Below are 23329 nucleotides of genomic sequence, written 5' to 3' on the forward strand. Positions count from 1 at the left end.
GAATAAATGATAAAGAAAAACCAAACATAAATCCTTATAATTTATAGTTGGCAATGGGTTGAGACGGTTCAGGATTGATGTTCCTTCTCAATCCCGTCTTGAATACTCAAACGAGATGTGAAACATCTCAATCTCATCTCGGAATTTTTTTATGGCTAAAAAATTATTTTCTTCTATCTTACTAAATATATCATCTTATCCCGTCCCATTTAAAATGAGATCGTACACAATAAAAAAATTTACCATTCGTATTGTAATGTAATTACTATATTGGGAAATGATCTTTCGTAAACGAATTTGAAATCGACAACTTTAAATCAAATCTAGTAGTTTCGATGGCTAAACTTGATGGGACTTGAATCGATCAAAAGTCAAAAAAAGCGCCAATTAACCGACTAAACGTCCAAAATTATTTTAAGTTCAAGAGAAATTTTCTGCTTTAGTTTCGGACAGACAAAAACAAAACAAGAAAAAGACCACCACGACCAAGTCTAAGCTTAATGGCTTTATTGTGTTGCAATTTTATGAGACCAAATTGAAGAGAAAGGTTTCTGAAAATTTTGATGCAGAATTATTCTGTGGATATTGTGGTGACATTTGTCATTAATTTCATTATTGCCCACCAACAAAAAGTGGGGCGGGCTGTGGGCATTGCTGTGGGCATTGCTGTGTATAATATGATTTTCAACTTCAATTTGATTAGTGGGAGAGGAACAATGCTGGAAAATCCACTCCGATGGGGACACGTGTCACCTTAGGGGTGGAGAAATGATGTTACTGCACAGTAAGAAAGCACGTGCGGGCAGGATCAACGAGGCATGATGATGAGCTAGCCACCACCAGGCTTTACCATGAACATGGGTGCATCTTATTCAAGTACCAAATATTTTTTGCTTCAAATAGAAATGGTTTCTTACAAAATCATTAAAAAGAATTACTAAATTTGAAAAGAATAAAATTTTATTTTTTATTAGTTTAATTTATAACACTTAAAAATAGAAAAAGTTTATTTAAAAAGTATTAGGGCCGGGGAATACAAATTTTAAAATAATTGTTATTTTTTTAGATAAAATAATTGTTGTTAACTTTGCAAACATTGCATTATTAAAGTATATAAAAAACCATAATAATAATGATCTCTTTAAATTTATTTATTTTATTTCTTTGTGTATGTGTGGAATTATATTTAATGATAAATTGTCTACTTCTTAAAATTTGTTGTAAAATGAAGTGATTTCAACAAAATAATTTTAAAAAAAATTACCAAACACCAACATTTAATATTTTACTTTTTAAAATTACGTTTGACTCTTCCAGCAACAATCCGAAACGAGTCCTTAACTTATAAAAAAAAAGTAAAATTTTTAATTTTCATATACTTGTTCAATAATTTCAACTTTCATATACCTTTTCTTTGCTAGTTGGGAGAAATTTAGTCTTTTAGATCTATTCTTATGTTTCTGTCATAACTATTTTATTGTAATCTTGTGTGACGAAAAATGTGTTTGAATGTAAACCTTATTCTTATTCTTATTAATTTTAATATAACTTTCTTTTGGATTAAAAAAATTGTAATCCAAATACATTTCAAAATTATTTTTTTCAAAGGGATAATTTGTTATTATTATTTTATTCATTCACAATATACGGACATTAGATTCATGGTAGGGGAGTCTAAAGCCATAAATATTTGTAGCTTAAGAGTACTGAACATAATTAAAAAATCAATGCCAAATATAAGCGCAAGACCCACAACTTCTTATATCTACAGGGGATGATAAGTTTCGTATAAAAAAACTCAAGCTCATTCCCTATATGATGGACATCAGTGTAATGCATATGGGTATGTTTGGCGTTAGAAGTAATGCAATATCATGTTTAGTGTAATATCAACTGTAGTAACTATAATAATATTTTATATCATTATTTATATTAATATTAATTTTATATTAATATTTTTTTAAACTTATTAATATTTAAGTATGTATTATTAGTTATATTAAATTACTTTAAAATAATAATAAATTTTTATTAATTTATATTAATACTTATAATGTAAAAAAAAAAATAAAAATTATATAATATTATATTAAATTACAAACTTATTTGCATTTATTATAATATTAAAAAAATGCACTATAATACAACAAATTACTCCAGCCAAACATAAGATTGCACTGCATATATATAATGCAATGCAGTCCCATATTATGAGGGGTGCCAAACACTCCCCTAAGATATCTAATATTATTATTGTCGTCGTCGTCGTCATCATCATCATCATCATTTTTACACAATACAAGTAAATAGGAAATTAGTAATTATAAAATAGCTCATCCAATGGAGTTATGGTTCTAAGGGACTCTCAAAACTATAGAATTATTGTATAGCTGAAGGGTCAACAGAGCATGGTTTAAATTACTTCACCAATTATAAGCACAAATTTACCCTACACTACAATAATTATTAAACGATGAGTATTGGGCTCTAACTCACTTCTCCCGTACTGAATAAATTAAAGGAGAATAATATATAATTTTTTTAAGCAATTAATCGTCATCTAAAATGATCTACAATAATTTTCCAAACTGTATTACATATATTTTCTAACACATGCAACCTCTGTGTGTGTGTATATATATATATATATAGAAATGTAATATAGTACCCATTATTGCTCATATTATACTGCACGATAGTTCACATACTGAGCTTTCATTGGGAAACACTGGGCTCACAATAAAGCTCCTCTAATATTCCATAACATGGGCAACAACACACACTAGATCAAGGTCATAACAGACATATATACACACAATGACACAGCATTTATATTACTGGAAAGTTATGGGTGTTCGCAGCAACAGATGCATTGGGAATCGAAGGTAATAAAAGAATAGGTTGTTGCGGAGGAGTGAACAGTTGGGACATTTCATCTACGCTTGCCTTCTGCTCACCAATTAACTTACAATTTTTATAATTACATATTTTTATTCAGAGAGATTATCAGTTCCCTCTTATTAAAACTAATATATATTATTTATCTTTTTATTGTTTTCATAATATTTAATAATTTTCTTGACATTATTATTTTACAGTATTATTTTTATTTTTAAATATTTTTTTATTCATATTATTATAAATTAATTAGATCATATAAATTGAAATTAAAATACTAAAAATAAAATATAATTTTTTATTTACATAAAAAATTAATAATAACAAATTTTTTTAATTTTTATATAATAAGTATATATTTTATATCTCAAGATCAAATATCAAACAAATATCTCTTTTTTTCTTTAAATTTTTGTGTCAAGTGAGTTATTAGATGTTATGAAAATAATAACAGTGTATTTTATTTTAGTAGGAAACACTGACAATCCCTCATTTTTTTTAATTAACTTTGCTTCTTTCTTTATATTCGAATGATTTACAATTTTACATACATATTCATTTACAAAGTGGTGATCTGGTGCCCAAAGTCACATCATGTATACAAATGCAAATCAACGCAAAAATAAATTAAATTTGTCAAATCACCTTTCTTAGAGTTAAAAAGTGCTTTTGCTTTTCTTTAACATTCAGCTCATTTGATATAGTAATTGTGATGAAATTTGTATGAGTTGATGTGCTTAATTAGGCATGCACTATATATTAATTAATTGATAATCGATATATGGGCTTAGGTCTTAATTGGTATTGAGGTGCTGTAATTTTTAAATTATAGTTACTATGAAAAGAACTATAATTATAAAATAAAAGTTAATATATGTAGTAAATATAATTTTTAAATAATAATTTTAATAAAATTAATAAAAATATAATAGATCTTTCATCGTACAAGATAAAATTAAATCAATTTAGCTTCCATACTGCAATAGTTAGTATTTACTAAATACTTTAAAAAAATTATAATTATCCAATCTCAATAAAACAAGGTCTTAGAATTCTACAATATCAATGATTTAACTCACATAAATTTATCATAATTGCACTGGGTGGTGATCTCTCTTCATTGTTTTTGCTTTGGGTGAATGACCCTTAGTGATTCTTAGATGTTATTTTTATCGCTTAATTGGTTCCTGATAAATTTTTATTCTATTTAATCTTTGGTGTTAAAATAGTCACATAAAAATATATTGTTAAAGGGTAAATGTGACATTTTAAGAAATAAATTAAGTAAATTTAATGAGTTGGATTATTTGAATCCACTAATTTCCTTTCTACATCCACTTTTTTAATTAAAAATAATAATTAACAAATTATAACATATTATTTTGATTCATTAGTTCTCAAAAATCACAAAATTATCCTTGATTAACTACTTTTTCTCTACTATATCAATAATCGAAGCGTAAACTAATTTCTCTCTTTCACATTTAATTTTTTATTCTGTTTTGTTAAATCAACTTTATCTTCCTCTTACTTTTCACTATAACATTATTAATTCTTACCTATTTATGCTCCTGAGATTTGACCAGAAAATTTTGAATTGATTCAAAGTGGCACAAGAACTTTTATTTTTGACTTTTACATGATGGACATTGTTCCTTTCATTTTGTTTTAGATTCTAATAGGGTAATTTTTTTAATTTTTGAGCAATTTCTTTTTTTAAATACAATACTTACTTCATATATCTCAATAAATTTTTTATAAGGGGAGGAGATGAAGGAAGAGAGAACAAGTGCGAATAAGTAATTGATCAAATTATATTTTTACAATAAAATTTAAATGCAAAAAGGATGTAAGAAAGAATTTAATGGTCAAATAGCACCACTAAATTTAATTTGTGGAGGTCTCAAATAATTAATTTGCTTGTGAAAATATCATAATTACCCTTGAACGGTGAGTTTGACACGGGAGATAAATAGGATAGTAAAAATACATAAAAGGAATTCTAAGAGAGATATAAGTATCATTCACCTTCTATTTTACACTGGAATTAATCATTTTACATCGTTTCATTCAAGTGAGATTTTACTTTCGTAAAAATAATTATAATCCCCTAATAAATATAATTTTTTTTCAGAATAAAAATAATTATACATCCCAATTAGGAATCAAGGGCATTTCCTCAATCTCTGATTTGTTTTAACTTTGAAGGGTAATTAATATTTGAAAATAAGGTTAAACAAAAATGTGAATGCGAACACAATGGCATACACTTGAGAGCACTCAAATGTACACGCAAATTGACACTAAAAAACAAACATATGGGTTAAGATGCGCATGCAAGCATGCAGAAGCTGAAAAATTATTTTATTAGCATAAGATCAATCCCCTATTACGCAATAGTAATTATGAGTTTATAATCTCCAAACATAGGGAGTGGGCAAGAATTACTAGACAGACAAAACAAAGTATTTATACTAAGCAAAGTAAAAACAGCTAGAAAAGCGCCAATTTGGGGATCGAGGACACATACATACATACATATATATATATATATATATATAAAAGTTAGAAATACTGTAAAAAATAAAAAATATATAAATTTTAATATAATATATTTTATTTTATAATTTATTAAAATCTATATTTCATTATCTTTTAACTTATCTTTAATTTTAATATGAATAAGATTTCTGATTAGAAAGCCACTCCATATATGTGTGCTTATCTTAAAAATATTATTAGTTTAAGAGCATGGATTCAGTTCCTCAATCCTGGCGTCTGAAGTAAGGACAAAATAACAACAATGGGTTAATAGATTCAAAAGGGAAAAAAAAACCCGTTAAGAAATTAGCAAATGGGTTTGTTAAAAAATGGCTTAAAAATTGTGGGTTATCAGTGATTGGTGGAGAAGAGGGCAAATGCCATTATAAAATAAAATAAAAATAAAAAGAAAGAGGAAATGGGGCTGGGGACAGCATGCTTGGAGAGAAGAAAATGGGATGCGTGCAATGAAAATAAAATGTTTCCTATGCAAACAACAAGTTTGCCAAGTAAGAGAGTGGTGGATGAGCCGTGAGGGCACAAAGTGATAGAACCAGAACCCACTTATGTTTTTATTCAATCATCATCTATATACACTATATATTTATATATGTTAGTTAGTTTTAAATTAATTTTATTTTAACTAATTATGTTGTGCTCCATACTTGGTCAGAATGAGAAAATATTTTATATATTTTATATAATTTGTATAGTAAATTGTAAAATGAATATTCCAATAATTATGCCATGCCCCATGTCACAAAGGATTAAAAAAGTTCTACCCATCTCAGTGTGTCCATTTTTGATATTTTATCTCCTAAAAAGAGAATTGTTTGTCTTTGATCTAAAAGTTCGGCAAAAAGCACTATAAAATAAAAAAAATAAATAAACCTAATGGAAAAGACCAGAGTCAACAATTTTCTTTGCAGTTAAACCATTGGGTTTATTAATTAAAATATAAATTTTTAGATTCTAAAAAGCTGCTAAACTTTAGTCTAGTGGTCTGAACCCATTTTTCACAATTGTAAGGTCATGAGTTTGATTCCCCACAATTAGAGCTGGCAAAACGGGTCATCGGGTCGTGTTCGCGTCGTGTCAGTTTCGTATCGTGTCAAATTTAGGTCGATTCAAACCCGACCCATTTAATAATCGTGTCAAATTATTGAGACCCAAACCTGACATGAAAAAATAATCGGGTTACCCAATAACCCGCGCAATGTCTATATATTAAACAAAAGTTACATCAAATATTTATACTCTGTCATACATATGTATGCACATACATCCATACATCCATACATCCATACATACATACATAATTTATCAATATTATAAAATATACATATCTACTAAAATATTACACACACTATTGAAGTTTTAATTATATATATGTAAATAATATTATATTTCAATATTATAAAATATACATGTCTACCAATATTTTATACATTTACACTATTAAAGCTCTAAATGTATTTAAAATTTTATAAATAAAATATTGTGTCTATATTCATCTTTTTAAAGAATAAAAAAAATCATCTCTAATATTTGAGTTTTGATGACAAGAATCTGTAAATGATTTTAAAATAGAAAATATAATCGGGTCATTGATCGGGTAAATGGGTCAAGAATTTTAACCCTAACCCGACACGGAAAAAAATCATGTTGACCTAGACCCGACCCATTTAATAATCGTGTTAAATTCGACGACTCATATCCATTTATTAGTGTCGTGTTCGTGTCGAGTAATCGGGTCGTGTCAAATTTTGCTAGCTCTACCCACAACGCATTGTAGGCGTTTAATTTTATTTCTCAATTTGATTGAATACACATTTCTTCTTTTCGAAATGTAAGTGAAATGAACGTTTCTCGAATATTAGAGTGGACATCTCTAATCTAAGGATAAAATCTGAACAATAGTCTCGTGTAATTCAACAAAAAAAAAAATAGATTCTAAAGATTCTGCACTCCCGAAGTATTGAAGAATATCCTAATTGTCCTTTCCATACAGGATCCATTTAAATAGTGTATGTATGTGCCTCCATGAGAAACAAAGTTTGGTTGCTGGGTAATTAAATTAACCAAATTATTTACTCTAATCAATCGGACACACAACTGTAGCTCCTGGTAAATTTACAAAAGCATAATTGTAACTTGTTCTGAACCTAAATAACTAAATTAGCTCCTGGTAAATTTACAATTGCATAATTGTAACTTGTTCTGAACCTAAATAACTAAATTACGTCACAACAAAGCCATACTGCAAGATCATCCCATGATTTCTTTATTGTATTTAAAAGAATAGTCAAGGGAATTTATTAATTCAACTTAATTAATTTTGTTTATTTTTGGGGGGGAAAAAAAGAGAAAGAAAGAAAGTGGTCCAGCCGTCCAGGTCTCTGCGCGCCAACGTTAGCTGTATGTGTGGGTTTGTGTTGCAATTGGAAGCGTGCTCAAGGCACTCACGTGCGACAAAGTTTATAAATAACGAAGGAAGAGAAGAGAAGTAAATGCACACAACAAAGTCAGAAAGAGAGAGACAATCAAGAAAAAGCAATTAAAGGGGGGGGCACTAGAGCTAGTTAGTGTTAGAGTGTGATATGCACTTATTTTTATGCCTGTGACAAACGCATAGGATATTAGCAAGCATAGAGGCACAGCATATTCTTGTATTTTAGAGCCCTTTCCAGAACATAAGTAGTTAAAGAGTAACAGTAAATGGAGGTACAAAGTGAAGTGCAGCTTTCAAAGTTTAAGAGGATTTGTGTTTTTTGTGGGAGTAGCCAAGGCAAGAAGAGTAGCTACCAGGATGCTGCGATTGAGCTTGGCAAGGAATTGGTAATTTTTTCATGCCGACGATCACTTCATTTTAAATGCTTTGTTTCAATTTTATTCATAAATGTGCTAGAAACCTGAGATGGGTTTTGGTCTGAAATCTACTGAAAGTTTCTACTGCAAGCAATGGGGTGACTTACTGTGTGTTCTGTTGCAGGTGTCTAGGAACATTGACCTTGTGTATGGAGGTGGTAGCATTGGTTTGATGGGTTTGGTATCACAAGCAGTTCATGATGGGGGTCGCCATGTTATTGGGTAAGCATTAAGCAAGCCTATTATGAAACAAAATCAGTGAGTTGGGTTTGTTGTTTTTGTTGCCGTGATTGAATTTTTTTTTTTTTTTAATGGTCATGTTATTGTCTCTTTGTTTTTTGCAGAGTTATTCCCAAGACGCTCATGCCTCGAGAGGTATGTTTGTTCTATATCTTCAAAAAGTCTTCAAACTTTTTCCTGTTATATTAAAAACAAAAGCAAAAGAAAACAAATACAATCCCTACAGAGATTTTCTTTTTATTTTCCCTCTCTCTCTCCTTCCACCATTGATGGCTTTTACATTTTCATAGCATGATCCACTATGCTAGTTGCACACCGGCTATTTTTTTTTTTTAATGAATCAACGGTCAGGATTTAAGTGTGAGGACGACGTATCTTGAACACTCAAATTTGAACCATTAATTCAATGTTCAGCGCAAACTTAATTAGTACTGAATTCTTATCCATTTGATTTATGTTATTATCCTTTCTTTTTTATCTCTCATTTAGCTTTAAAAAAAAAAAAAAACTTTTGAAGTCTTTGATCAGTCAATGCCTGCAAAACTCATCATTTCTTTATTGCACAACACAACACTCCAAACTTCTCAGTATTCCAATTTTCAATCTCTTCATTGACTACTTTTCTGTGTCCTTTGTAGTTAACTGGTGAAACAGTAGGGGAAGTTAAAGCAGTTGCAGATATGCATCAAAGAAAGGCCGAGATGGCTAAGCATTCAGATGCCTTTATTGCCTTGCCAGGTTAGTGATAAGCCCCTGCCAAATTTCCCACTTACACCAAAATGCTTAGGCAAATTAAGAAAACTTATATGCCATCAGGTGCCTTTCCTTTACTATTTGCATTGATTCAAGTGGATAACTGAGTTTCATTGTTTGTTTTATCTCTGTTACCACATGCAAGTCAATATTCAGCACCATGTGGTATTGTATTGTTAACGTTGTGAGAGCATCTGTATTAATCATTAAAATGTCATGTTTTTTTTTTTAAAAAAAACTTGTGTCACTGGCCCCAAGAATCATGATTCGAGAGCAACCCTTCTTGACCCATCAACATCTAACACTGAAAATTAGAGCTTCTGAGGTCAATATGCTTTATTGTCTAACGTAGTCCTATAGCTTGTCTTGTTACTGTATCAAGTTTGTTTTTCCCTACCGCATTAGGAGTAAAAGACATTCATAAAACTTTCATCAAATAGTTTTTGCCAACTGGCTTCTTCACCTAACAGGAAATCATGTGCACTGCTTTTCAAGGACCATTCTTTTTTTCCCCCTTCTTCATTTAGGGCCGACATTCAGGACTAATTATTGTCTTGAATCCTGAGTTTTGACAATTTTGAAAGATGGGAGGAGCTGCCAGGGTATAGCAGTCATTTTATTTTTCATGGGGACCTTCTTTCGAGCCATAGCTTTTAAGAGAGACATCGAGAAAAAGATAGTAAATACTAAATATATATAATATGTTAGTATAGGGACAATATGATTTATGACCTGAAGGGAATCGTAGAACAGAAGATTATGCCCCTGTTTTAACAAGAGATGGGAACAATAAATGTCATGCTTTGGAATGTGAGCACAAAACGCATGGGCTAAATAGTCATCAAACACTTGTGGTTTATGGTAAAAATCGTATGAGCAGTAGCTGAAGTGCTTGGTGTCCGCAGTCGCTCGACTTCGAGTAATAATAAAGGATGAAAATTAGTATTTAATGGTAAGATTTCTCTTTCCCATCAGAAGCTTTAAAAAAAGAAAAAAAGAAAAAGAAATAGTAATTGAAGTGGACTGTAATAACCCTTACATCTTATAGCCTGAGGAGTTAATGATTAATACTGGAGGATGTCTCTTCTTTCTGCTATGAGATTATACGTAAGTAGTCAAAATGATGGGTTTGTTTTAACTTTTCTACTTCTTTTCTTTTTCTCCTCTCTCAACCATTGGTGACAATAATCATAGTACAAACTGTTGTGTCTGGATTTCAGTTTTACATTACCATTTCAAGGGACACAAACATGTTGACAGTTGGAAAAAGAAATGGTCACATCACATGATTCAAATGAAATATTGATGTGAAAAGGTCTCATGTAATAATATGACATGCAGGTGGTTATGGGACTCTAGAAGAACTACTTGAAGTGATTACCTGGGCTCAACTTGGGATTCATGACAAACCAGTATGTTTTTGCTTTTGCCTTTTATAATACCTGCTTACGGCTATTACTTTTTACTTGATTTATGGAGCTCTAATGATGTTACTCCTCTTCCTTTTTTGCAGGTGGGTTTGCTCAATGTTGATGGATACTACAACTCCTTGCTCTCATTTATTGACAAAGCTGTGGAAGAGGGGTTTATTAGTCCAAGTGCACGCCAAATCATTGTTTCTGCTCCAACAGTCAAGGAGTTAGTCAAGAAATTGGAGGTATAATGAGAGAAATCATTCCATGTCTGCTTATCTTCAATATTATCTAAAAAAGTGTTGTTGGGTTTCAGGACCATGCTCTGTTCCTTCGCTTTGTTTCTGCTTTAGCCTTCTAAAGTCTGAAAATAGCCACTATGCTTCATGATGAAACAATTCTCTATAAAAATTAACTTCACATAGCGTTGCAAAATAGTTTGATTGAGATATATTTGTCATCGCAAGAGATAAATTATGTTAATAATTCTTTAGTTGAGTTGGCCGACATATCATTTTTTCATCCTTAACACAGAGCACGTAGCTGTTGGAGTTTATTTAATTTTATTGTTTGCCTTTAATTATAGGCTTCTATATTGGGCCTTAATTGTGGGTTCGGGTTGGGCTTATATACAGACTTGTATTATCAATAATCTTCAAAGAAGGAAGAATATGTACCAGTCCCAAAAAGTACCAAAGCTTTGAAGGGTTATATGCACTTGTCACAATCATCCGTGGGATAATTAACGTTTAAACATACTGTCTTCCTAGAGTGGATATAATGTTTTTCTTTTTCTTTTTCCCCTCATGTTTACTTTGTTGTTCCTGTAGGAGTATGTTCCCTGCCATGAAAGAGTTGCTTCAAAGTTGAATTGGGAGATGGAGCAGCTTGGCTATACTCAAGATTATGATATTAACATCTCTAGATAATTTTATGACTGCAGCATTGAGAGAGTTCTAAATTCTAAATATAATATCTAGGAGTTGGGAAGATTCTAATTAATTTGAAGAATTCTATATTTTGGAAGTTGGGGAGCTCTTTTTGTAAATTACCGCCTATTAACCTAGTATGTGAAGCTTCAACGTTCCCTATATTTGGAAATTTGGTTTTAATTAAGTTGTAAGTATTAGAGGCTGATGAACATTCCCCTTTATAATGTTAATTTAAGTTATATGTTTCACCAATTTTTAGTTTCTTTCTATTACTTTGTCTTTGTTTGTTGAGCTTATTGAAAAAAAATTTAATCCACTATATTCTCTATGATTGACATATAAGTTATAACTCTTGACAAGTCAAATGTTTACCACGAGCATTGAACTATTTATGGAAAAGTAGAAAACAACTTGCGAATAAGATCTTCTCCTAATCTGATCTCTATTAAATTTTTAAAGATTTCTATCATGTGTCTTTTAATGATAGTGTATGAGTAAAATTTAACTTCTTTATTTTTTTATTCATTAACTACAATCAACAATTGAGTTATTTATTTAGTACATGATCAGATCATAAGAGAATCCTGAACCGCTCAATTATGAAAGGGACCAAAGCCTCATTAGTTAAGAGAAGAAAGAATGGTCCTGTCTTGTAACAAACATGTCTGTTTGCTGTTGATGTTTTGAGTTATGATCAGCAGACAGTAGTAATATCCCAACAACAGATAACTGCGGGGGACCAGATGATTTTGAATTGAAAAGAACAAAAAGGGGGCCTCTAATTGTGCTTCTTCAAAGAATATGTGAACCCCTTTACCGTCCGACGAATGGGGTATCGACAGGTGTAATGAAGGCTGCATGCTAATGATGTAAGAGAAAGAGTTGTAAAAAGAATGTAATTGAAGTGACGTTGAAAGTTGAAGCATGGGAGAGGGAAGAAACGGAAACCGCTTTTATAAACTGATTCAACTTAATCATCCATGTCTAAACGCATTCATTTTAATTACTTTAAAGTTGCCATTACCTCCTGGAATATAGCAGTTTTCAGCAAAAGCTTTATGTTTCTGTGCATAAAACACTTGCAATTTTCAGCAATAGATTGCTCAACTCTGACAATGAAAAGTGCTTTTGAAATCGTTCTTCCACCAGCCTATGGCTCTAAGCCTTAGGCTTGGAATTGGTCTAGAAGTAGTCCTCGTAGCGTCCCATTGCTTGAATCTTGACAAGTATGTTGCGCCCCACAATTTGACCCATGAGAACCCCATTACAGTTTGCAAATGGGCTTTTGATGGCGTCATCAAGCCCAGTCCCAGCATATGGAGACTCCTGGGCTTAATGTAGCAAGCTCTGTTGTCAAACTCTAAGACTGGTGTTAGCTGCCATTGGACTGGCAGGCTAGTTGTAGGTTGGTTCTTTCAATAACGTTCAAGACTTTGGTTCCCATCTTCACCGAGAGATTCTTTTCTCTTTCTACAAAAATATAGAATAAAGTAAAGATTTTTTTTTTTTTTAATGCTGTTAGTGGGAGTAGATTTCTGAAATAGTACTAGTCGATTTCTAATTATAACCAAAAAAAAAAAAAAGACTGTTCTTAGTTAACGTCTATTGTTAAACTGTGCTGCATGGATCAGTTAATGTTCATTCCGTAGCTTTTTTTATTTGACTGAAGTGAAGAATATCAGTCTCTTTCCCTCACCAACATACTTAAAACCCCAAAGGCAAACCAGAGCTAAGCAAGATGTTCCTGCAAAGCAACTTTTTGAGTTACCACTTTAAAAACATATTATAAAATGAACATGGTCATAATACTATCACCTTTCAAGGTACTCTATAATATTAATATCTTTATGTATATATGTTGTTAACAGATAGTACATGGATGTCTCAACTTCTTTTAACAGTTGCTTCCAAGCTTTGTTTAGCCCTCCCAGTTTGCTTTACCAAATGAAACTATGCTGCCAACTCTGAACTAACAACCCATTAACCTACCTTCCAATTTTTCGATCACTATAAGTACCACTCATTTCTTCTTCTTTTGCATTCACTTAACACTTTCAGCAAAAGTCCAATCCTAAACAGGTACCATTTTTTTAACTAACACAAGCAGAAAATGGCAATACAGCACCCTCGCCACTTGGTTTTGCTCTTGACAATCTTTTGCTTTCTGGGGTTCCTTTCGTTTCCAGCTGATGCAGCAGTAAAGAAGTATCAGTTTGATGTATGTATTAATGTGTTAAATTGCATTTTTCCTCATTGGTTTTCTTCATGATCAATATAACTATAGCTACTTAATCAGTTTCTTGGTTTAAACGTTTTTTTTTTCTTGTTTTGGGGTGATGATCAGGTTCAAGTCAACAATGTGAGCAGGTTATGCAATTCCAAACCAATTGTTACTGTCAATGGAATGTTTCCAGGACCTACTATCTATATTAGAGAAGGAGATCGAGTTCTCATCAATGTCACAAACGATGCACAATATAACATGTCTATCCATTGGTATGCATCAATTATGCAATCACAAGTCTTGCATGCATTACTAAACACTGAGCAAGGCTGCCGGTCTTCCTTTTGAATATAGGCATGGCTTGAAGCAATATCGCAATGGTTGGGCTGATGGACCAGCGTATATAACACAGTGCCCCATCAAGACTGGAAACAGTTATACTTACGATTTCAACGTCACAGGACAACGAGGAACGTTGTGGTGGCATGCTCATATTTTGTGGCTCAGGGCAACAGTTTATGGAGCTGTTGTTATAATGCCAAAAGAAGGAACGTCGTTTCCATTTCCTCAACCTTATCAAGAAACTAATATAATCCTAGGTCGGTAATAAACCTTGGTTACTTTAGGACTTAAAAGTTTTAAAGGCAATAAAGATTATCACGCAAAGTTCTTATCATATATATGCAGGGGAATGGTGGAATTCTGACGTTGAAACAATTGTAAACCAAGGTAATAAGTTGGGCTTGCCACCACAAACCTCAGATGCTCATACTATCAATGGCAAATCAGGGCCACTCTTCCCTTGCTCTGAGAAACGTAAATCACCTTAAACTTCAAACTAAAGCTTTACTGAGAGAAGAGTTCTGCATATCATTCTTCAATCTAGCTTTTTCCATTTCTCTTTTTAGATACTTTTGCCATGGAGGTTGAGTCCGGAAAAACATACCTTCTAAGGATTGTCAATGCTGCACTCAATGATGAGCTCTTCTTTGCCATTGCCGGTCATAACATGACTGTTGTAGAGATTGATGCAGTCTACACCAAACCTTTTACAACTCAGGCTATTCTAATTGCTCCAGGTCAAACTACAAATGTTCTTGTGAAAGCTGACCAATCCCCAAGCCGATACTTCATGGCTGCCAGGCCTTTCATGGATGCGCCAATTCCTGTAGACAACAAAACTGTCACAGCCATTCTGCAGTATAAAGGCATCCCGAACACAGTTCTACCAACCTTGCCCAGTCTGCCTGCTCCCAGTGACACCAACTTTGCATTGAACTACAGCAGTAACCTTAGGAGTTTAAACACCCCACAATATCCTGCAAATGTCCCTCTTCGTGTTGATCGACATCTTTTCTACACAATTGGTCTAGGACAAAACCCATGTCCCTCTTGCCAAAATGGTACACAGCTCACTGCTTCACTGAACAACATAACCTTTGTGATGCCAAAAATTGGACTCTTGCAGGCTCATTATTTCAACATCTCGGGAGTTTTCAGAACTGACTTCCCCGACCGCCCTCCTGTTCCGTTCAACTATACGGGTGCACCACTCACAGCCAACCTTGGCACTTCACTCGGAACAAGGCTCAGTAAAGTAGCTTTCAATTCCACTATTGAACTAGTGTTGCAGGATACCAATCTGCTCACAGTTGAGTCACACCCATTTCATCTTCATGGTTACAATTTCTTTGTTGTGGGAAGTGGGATTGGCAACTTTGATCCCAAGAAAGACCCGGCCAAGTTCAATTTAGTTGATCCTCCTGAAAGAAATACAGTTGGAGTTCCGACTGGAGGATGGACTGCTATAAGATTCAGAGCTGATAATCCAGGTTACTTTCATCTTTAAAAAAAACAATGCCATTCGCAAATTGATTTACACATGTAGGTTTATGAAACTAATACCAAGTGCGTGATATATTTGTAGGCGTTTGGTTTATGCATTGTCACCTGGAACTGCACACCATGTGGGGATTAAAAATGGCTTTTGTTGTTGAGAATGGGAAGTCCCCAGATCAATCCATTGTACCGCCGCCCAAGGACCTTCCACCCTGCTAAATTTGGTGGCAAATGATATACTTCCCGGACCTGAATAGATCTTCAAGCTATCACCCAGTTTTCATTTTTTACTTTTAATTTACATATTTATTGATGTTCTGCAGAACTTGCAGATGATTCTTTTGGAAGGGAATTTCCCTTACTTCTAAATGCTCTGCCTCATGAGGTTGTTCCTTGAGTTACAAGAAACTTCAGTATGTAATAAAGTGTTCAATCAAGATATCTTTGGTGTTTATTCTGCGATTCTATCCATGAATTTAGGAGAAAAACTTTATTCATTGTGGTTTTATCAGAACTTCCAGAAAAATCTAAGAAAAACTTTATTTATTGTGGTTTTCCAGAAAAATCTAAGCATAAGCCTTCAAGAAGCAGCGATTGTTATTGAACTGAAAGCCTCGGAATGACTAAAAAAATGCCTGTCCAAAGACACTTGAAATTTGGGGACATAATTACTTTCATGAACATTCAATAGAAATGGCTCATATGTTAGAAGAATGCATCATCCTTTGCATTTGAAAGTTATTGAGAAAAATTAACTAATGAATATTAGAGTCTAAATTCTATGATATACATACAGTAAATTGACAATCATCTTAACTAACTGTTACCCAGTTAGTTGAGTTTAAGAACTTAATGAACCACCTCAGCATTATTGTGATTTTGTTTTCCATTCCCAGAAAATGCTTGTTCCTTTAAACTGCAGCGCTTTGATTCTTTTGGATTGCAAAGCTGAGACTTTTGTTTAGAAACTAATCTTTTGGCAAACGTCTTCCAACTTTTCTTTGTCATCACAATCTTTTGAAGCGCTTCTTTCATGCTGAAATACTCCTTTTCAAGCTCTGACACACGCTCCTTCATGCCGCCATCACCCTTAACTCGGTCTTGCACAGGGACCATTTGACGAGACCCATCAATTTTGGGGAGTCCAAGGTTTCCGCTAGGATTTCGCGAGCTCTCAACATTGTCAACGAAGAACCAGCTGGAGATTGAAGTACGGAGGCGAAGCTGCTCGAAGAATAGCACTTGGACAATTACACGGAGTGGTAGCCTCTCATTCTGAGCTGCATGACTACTGGCATCCAACGAAAGCTTCTGGCAGTCCATCAGTCTGCAGAGTTGCTCCTTCTCACAATCTGTCATCCAAGGATGTGCCTGAAATGTTGAAATGCAGATTATAAAATCAAAAAGAGGCTTTGTTATTTGGACTTAACACACATTCAAAGTTACATTACCTTCAAGTAAATATCAATTGCATGGTATATTCCATCATCATTTGGCCTAGCATAATCAGGGATTACTGAAGCAAGAGTCTCGAATTTCAGGGGCTTCAAATTAACATCCGGTGCCACTTCCGCAAGATACCCATCCATCAAAGTAGCCACCATTGTCATAGGTGTAAGTGAACCAGATCCACTTAACGGTTGACCCTCTTCAATTATGCAATGAGAAGAATGTAGGTTTACGGACATGAAATGATCTAGAATCCTCTGGACACAATCAATATCATAAAGGGTGTCAATGTAGCCCATATTAGGAATGAGAAGATCTACAAGAGAAGCTTGGTCCAACTGGGCTCCCACCCTCTTCTCCAAATTCTCTTTACAGGATGGACTTGCATGTAAGACCATTGCAGCACGAAGCAACTTGAGCAAAAGGTGGGTGGATGTGACTTCCCTTTTATTAGGAAGTAAGTCAACAATCTCTTCAAGTAAAGCCCTCTGTTCAGCCTCGGACAGGGAGGAAATACTTGCCCCTGGATTGGCATAATTCGTACCGCTACTGAAGCTCGATTGCCTATTCATCAAGGGGATATATCTGTTTGCGTAACACATAAGAGATGCAGCGATTTTCTCAGGCTTCATGCTTCTTGACTCAAGAGCAAAAATAAATAGTTTATAAAGAGGAAAGCTAAGCGATGACACATCCCCGAACCACCAATCATCTCCTGTGGATTTTGGCTTAGTAGCAGTTGATATTCCATTCCATATGCTGATTTTCTGCGTATTGTTGCATTCAGACGCAGGCCAATTGAATAAATTTGGGTCTGCGCAAGCTTTCATTGCCAATGAATCAATGCACCTTGAGACTACATGAAGGTCTTGGGCATAGGGGAGAACTTGTTGACAAGTTTCGAGAGCTTTGATTGCATCCGCCCAGTCGCTGAAGACATCATTGAGGAAGGCCTCCGTTTGAGTTATGAGATTTCCTTCTCCATAGTCATCGGTCATGTGGAGGTACTCCGCTGCACATCTAAGACCGACTGCATTCAAAGCGGTGAGCTCTATTTTGACACCATAGCAAAATTTTATTACGAGCTCAAATGATTTGGCACCACCAGGTATGCCATCGAGTTTTAAGACACAAACTGATCTGTCCCCGCTGCAGAACTCTTCAATAAGCTTCTCCAGAAGCCCACTTTTCGAGAGCAATGGAAACTACATCATGTACCAAAAAAAAAAAAACCATTAAATCAGAAATTAAAAAAAAAAGAGAGAAAAAGAAATTAATACAAAACAATTATATTAATTGCACCTTGTGGAGATGGAAAGACATCTCCCCAACTTCAATGGTTACATCACTTGGAAGTCCACTTGTACAAAGCCTGAAAGCAAAAGCAGACATTAATAAGATTCATGGCGTTACTGAACAATCCTTCTTAACAAGCACAATTAGGGATGATAAAAATTTCCACGGGTACAAGTATCTTCAGGGATTTTCTCTATTCGGGGAGGGTACGAGAATAATTCTATACCCGAATTTTTATTCGAGAAAAAGATGGAAAAATTGTTGTACCGAATTTTTTATTCTGGAAAGGGACGAGGATGAGGTGGACTTTCCATCCCCTCCCCATTCCTCTATTTTAATTTTAATTTTAATTTTTTTAAAATTACTAGTAAATAAATAATAAAATTTGAATTATATTATAAAATTATAAATATTGGTAAAAATAACAAATATCAAAATATTTATATTAAACTTTTAGGTCTAATTAACTAATTAAAGTCATAAATTTTTATTTAAGACATCAAAAAGGTCGGGTAAATTCTATTAGCTCAAAAATTTTATTTTTGTTTTAGTTTTATTTTATTAAAAATAGTAATTAAGTATCTACATTTATTTCATTTATTTTATTGTCGATATAAAAGTAAATTCTTTTTCTTTTTATTGTAGGATTATGAAGATTGACAAATATAATTATTTTGATAATTTGTATTTTGTATGTGACTTTTGTAATGGATAAATGTTAATGTAAGATATATTTCAAACTTTACTTTTATTTGAATTTTTTATTTTAATATAATTAACTCAAAATCGAAAAAAAAAATGTATTCGTTATTCGGGATCGAGGACTCTCGGGGGATCCCTTGTTATTATTCGGGGAGGAAATGCGAATTCTCTCAAGTAATTTTAACGGAAACAGAAAGGAAACAAGAACATATACAAAATATCAGGAATAGGTACGGAAAAATTAATCCCCTCCCTTCCCCTACCCATTGCCATCCCTAAGCACAATTTTCATGCTTCGACTCTATTCAAATAAACAGAACAACTCAATAACAACGGTCAACTTATATGCCAAAAGCCAAAAGCCAAACGTGTCGGGTAGAAATCATTGAACTGCGAACTAATTTCTTGGTCAATAAAAAAATACAAGTGGTGCAATGATATTTAGACAGAAAAATATGTAACTCCATAACAATAGCTGTAAATCAGACCTGTTTTAATTTTTGTCAGCATTCTGTCAGTATTCAGTTTAGCATTTTTTATCAAAAAAAAAAATGAACATATCATACACACATTGCCACGATAAAAATTAAGCATTACCAACTGTGGCCTTCACGATGAAATGCTTCGGATTTAGTTCCCAACTGCATAAGTGCCATGAATTTAGTGTAAAAGTGAAATGGGCAACAAAAAGTGAATAAAAGAAAAAAAAATGTAGAAATATAGCGGAGGAGAAATACTTGTCAATGTTAGGGGTTAGAGAAAGAGAGAGAAGTGAAGTGTAGCGAGTCTAAAGCAAGATCTGAAGGAGGAGAGAAAAGAGCCAATTCTAAAGGGGTACTTGATTAATTGTGGATTTGTTCAACTTGACTACTGTGAGTCATCACCTTCACTTTCTCTCACGCTTCGGATCATTCGCTTATGTCTGCTTATTTACGGATAAATTTTAGAATACATATTAACATACCATTTCAATCATACAACAAACAAATAATGCTATGACATAAATGTATTTATTTTGAAAAATCATAATATAAATAGCTATATTAAATTAAATTATACATGTCATATATGCATTAGTTGGTTGTATTACCTCTTATGTATTTTAGAATTCCTCTTAATTATGTGTGATGTCGAAGAGAAAAATGATCATGCAAATCCACGAAGCATAGAGCATGAGAGCATGAAAAAGAATTAATTAAAGTGGAGCATGGAGCATGAACACATGAAATGGAGCATGAACTCATGAAATAGAAATAATTAAAGTCACCAAGAACCAAGAAAGTAAAAAATAAAAGGAAACATGGCCTGCAGGATACAAGGGAATTAAAGCGTAATATAATTCTAATTAATGTAGAAGTTTCAGAACCCACTTTGAGAAGGAGACAAAAATAGACTTCAAATGAAATTCTATTTAAGTAAGAAAAGTCGACCGAAATAAGAAATTAGTGAAGACTGAGGATACTAAACAATTGTATTAAAAATAGAGAGCTCTAGAGGTATAGAGGACAAGCGAAAAAAAAAATTAAAAGGCTAAGTAGCAAGAAAGAAAAATAACGTTGTAATCATTATTCAATAGTGGAATTTGCTCTCTTGACTCTCGTGGACGTAGGTCAAGTATTGAAACACATAAATCCTTCGTGTTTTATTCTTTATATGGTCCCCTTTATTCAATTTTGTCGGTTGACCAAAAATTAGCGTCAACAAATTGGCGTCATTTGTGGGGAGTATATAATTAATTGCAAACAAAAGCCACTCAACTCAAAATCATGAGCCAGCGAAGCCAGCACAGCCATCGCAACCATGGGCTACCATGGGTCCCAAGTCCCCCAAGGAGGCAGCGTAGCAATATGGACCCGCAGCCACCAGTTGTGCAGCAAGTGGCTGATTTGACACAAAACATGAATTTGGTGCTCCAGTGTATAAATGATCAAAGGAATCAAGGATCTACCCCGCTAGTAGAGGAGCAACAACATCATCACCAATATCATGATCAGCATGGTCATGAAAGGGAAAGATCTCAAGATGGCTCATGAGTTAGGAGCCATGCCAGTCATGCTAATTATGAAAAAGTCAATCTACGACAAGCATTGAACTTTAGAGACTTGCGGGAGAGATTGAATGAAAAACGCCAGTCTAAAATCCAAGCCAGATGGGGTGAAGGTGTTAAGTCTAGTGCTGACTCAGTGGGCTTGGGGGCAGAGTTAAGAAAGCTCAAGAAAAGAATAGATGATATTGAGAAAAACTCTGGTTGGACCATACATGGAGGAGATAGAACCTCCCTTTACTAAAGATATAGTGGATACACCTCTTCCTCCAAAGTTTAAGATGCCCTAGATAAAATTATCTGGAGGGGAAGGAGATCCAATAAAACATTTAGAGACTTACAGATCTTGGATGGAGCTGCAAGGAGCATCAGGAGCAGCCATGTGTAGGGCATTCTCGCTGACACTTACTGGAGCAGTATGAAAGTGGTACAAAAAGTTAAGACTGGGATCGATTTCCTCATTTTCCCAGCTAAGTCAGATATTTGTTAGTCAATTTGTTGGGGCCAGAGATCATCAGCTTCCACCAACTCATCTTCTGTCGATTAAGCAATGGTAAGATGAGTCGTTGAAAGATTACATTACTCGCTTCAACAAAGAAGTTGTAAGAGTAGAAAACTATAGTGATGCAGGGCCTTGACAACCATTATTGCCAGATTACAACCAAGAAAATTTCATTAGTCACTCGCAAAAAACCCATCAAGAACTTTCACGGAGTTGTTATCAAGAGCCTAAAAGTATTCTAACGTGGATGAGTTAACTAATGCAAAAAGGGGGGCTGATTCAGACTCACAAAGAGTAGGAGAAAATAGGAAGAGGAATGAGGAACAAATTGAAAACAAAGAAAAAAACAAGTAGACTAGAAAACAAGGGTCCAAGGATATCGCAGAGCAGGTTTCCAAGGTATACACTGCTTAATTTGCCTAGAGAGCAGGTGCTAATGCAAATTAGAAACTTAGATTTACTGCGAAAGCTCAAGGACATCAAGACAACGCCTAATCGAAGGGAAATAAGGAAATATTGCCAATACCATCGAGATCATGGTCGCAATACAGAAGATTATTTTGATCTCAAGAAAGAAATAGAATCATTGATCCAAAGAGGATATCTTAAAGAATTTGTAAGGAAAGATGGTGGAAGAATACACGACGAAGAGTCATCCCATGCTCTATAGAAAACAACACTATCTGCAACCGTGCGAGCAGAAGGCTAAGACATTGCAAGTTGCACACCCATAAGGACCGTATTCGGCCCGCAGGTAGAAGAGATTCTAATAAGGCTCGAAAAGTTCATATTAGGAGGCCAGAAATACACTAGGAGTTTTCCTTGTAAATTTAGCTAGCAGACCTAAAAAAGAAGCCAAAGTAATAGATAACACCATCACATTTACAGAAAAAGAGGCAAGAGGAATACATCAGCCCCATGATGATGCCCTAGACATCTCTATAAATTTGGAAAATATAAAAGTCTACAGAGTTATGATAAACAATGGAAGATCGGTGGATATTCTGTATGCAGCAGCGTTTGGTAAAATGGAGATAAGAAGAGAAAAATTAAAACCAATACGCACACCCTTAATTGGTTTTAAGGGAGAATGTTTGATCCCTTTGGGTAGCATAGAGTTGCCGGTGATAATGGAGGAACCATCCCACCAAGTTACTAAGATGGTAAATTTCTTAGTAGTGGAACACCGTCGATTTACAATGTCATCTTGGGGAGACCCGCTTTAAACATGTTCCGAGCAGTAACTTCAACTTACCATTTGATGACAAAGTTTCTAACAGAAAGAGAAGTTGGAGTTTTGAGAGCTGATCAAGAGGAGTCTAGAAGATGCTACGCTACACTTTGAAAGGTAGGATAAATATACATGAAAACCTACAGATTAAGCTTGACCTAAGGAAAGAAAAAGGTGAGCAAAAGGGTTCGTCGGTAGAAGAATTAGACATTGTCCAGCTGTAACAAAGAGATCAAAGTAAGTGCACCATAGTTGGAAAAATGTTGACTCCAGAACTACGTGCACAAATCAAAAGTTTCCTTAGAGCGACCTTTGACGTATTCACATGGTCCAATGAAGACATGCCTGGTATAAATAATGAAGTAATAACTCGTCGATTGAATGTCAATACGGCAAAA

The 23329-nt window shown here is 33.8% G+C and overlaps 3 protein-coding genes across 3 annotated transcripts; 2 read left to right on the forward strand and 1 right to left on the reverse strand.

Annotated features, from left to right (window-relative positions):
- Nucleotides 1-7957: 7957 nt before the first annotated feature.
- Nucleotides 7958-11888, forward strand: LOC102622373 (cytokinin riboside 5'-monophosphate phosphoribohydrolase LOG3). The gene is made up of 7 exons (XM_006481436.4): nt 7958-8277; nt 8432-8529; nt 8652-8682; nt 9186-9285; nt 10642-10712; nt 10814-10957; nt 11543-11888. Exons 1-7 carry the CDS (start codon nt 8158-8160, stop codon nt 11639-11641), a joined length of 663 nt encoding a protein of 220 aa, XP_006481499.1. The 5' UTR covers nt 7958-8157; the 3' UTR covers nt 11642-11888.
- A 1825-nt stretch (nt 11889-13713) lies between these two features.
- LOC102618924 (laccase-11) lies at nt 13714-16139 on the forward strand. Its single transcript, XM_006481776.3, has 6 exons — nt 13714-13862; nt 13989-14140; nt 14223-14467; nt 14556-14684; nt 14777-15700; nt 15796-16139. The coding sequence occupies exons 1-6, from the start codon at nt 13755-13757 to the stop codon at nt 15924-15926; spliced, it is 1689 nt and encodes a 562-aa protein (XP_006481839.1). The 5' UTR covers nt 13714-13754; the 3' UTR covers nt 15927-16139.
- Nucleotides 16140-16381: 242 nt separating this feature from the next.
- On the reverse strand, nt 16382-18527 carry LOC102618630 (BTB/POZ domain-containing protein At5g03250). Its single transcript, XM_052443055.1, has 2 exons — nt 17159-18527; nt 16382-17078 (listed from the first exon to the last, which is right to left on the reverse strand). The coding sequence occupies exons 1-2, from the start codon at nt 18152-18154 to the stop codon at nt 16557-16559; spliced, it is 1518 nt and encodes a 505-aa protein (XP_052299015.1). The 5' UTR covers nt 18155-18527; the 3' UTR covers nt 16382-16556.
- Between the last annotated feature and the right edge of the window lie 4802 nt (nt 18528-23329).

The sequence above is a fragment of the Citrus sinensis genome, chromosome 6 (genome assembly GCF_022201045.2).
Source record: "Citrus sinensis cultivar Valencia sweet orange chromosome 6, DVS_A1.0, whole genome shotgun sequence".
Lineage (NCBI taxonomy): Eukaryota > Viridiplantae > Streptophyta > Magnoliopsida > Sapindales > Rutaceae > Citrus > Citrus sinensis.

What these genes read in the sequence shown, in the direction of transcription:
- LOC102622373 (XM_006481436.4), top strand. Translation starts at nt 8,158, where the DNA reads ATGGAGGTACAAAGTGAAGTGCAGCTTTCAAAGTTTAAGAGGATTTGT. An exon ending in TTGGGATTCATGACAAACCA is followed by an intron (nt 10,713 to 10,813) that starts GTATGTTTTTGC and finishes CCTTTTTTGCAG; the next exon opens with GTGGGTTTGCTCAATGTTGA. An exon ending in AGTTAGTCAAGAAATTGGAG is followed by an intron (nt 10,958 to 11,542) that starts GTATAATGAGAG and finishes TTGTTCCTGTAG; the next exon opens with GAGTATGTTCCCTGCCATGA.
- LOC102618924 (XM_006481776.3), top strand. Translation starts at nt 13,755, where the DNA reads ATGGCAATACAGCACCCTCGCCACTTGGTTTTGCTCTTGACAATCTTT. An exon ending in CTTCCCTTGCTCTGAGAAAC is followed by an intron (nt 14,685 to 14,776) that starts GTAAATCACCTT and finishes TTCTCTTTTTAG; the next exon opens with ATACTTTTGCCATGGAGGTT. An exon ending in ATTCAGAGCTGATAATCCAG is followed by an intron (nt 15,701 to 15,795) that starts GTTACTTTCATC and finishes ATATATTTGTAG; the next exon opens with GCGTTTGGTTTATGCATTGT.
- LOC102618630 (XM_052443055.1), bottom strand. Translation starts at nt 18,154, where the DNA reads ATGACCGATGACTATGGAGAAGGAAATCTCATAACTCAAACGGAGGCC. An exon ending in CAATTGATATTTACTTGAAG is followed by an intron (nt 17,079 to 17,158) that starts GTAATGTAACTT and finishes TCAACATTTCAG; the next exon opens with GCACATCCTTGGATGACAGA.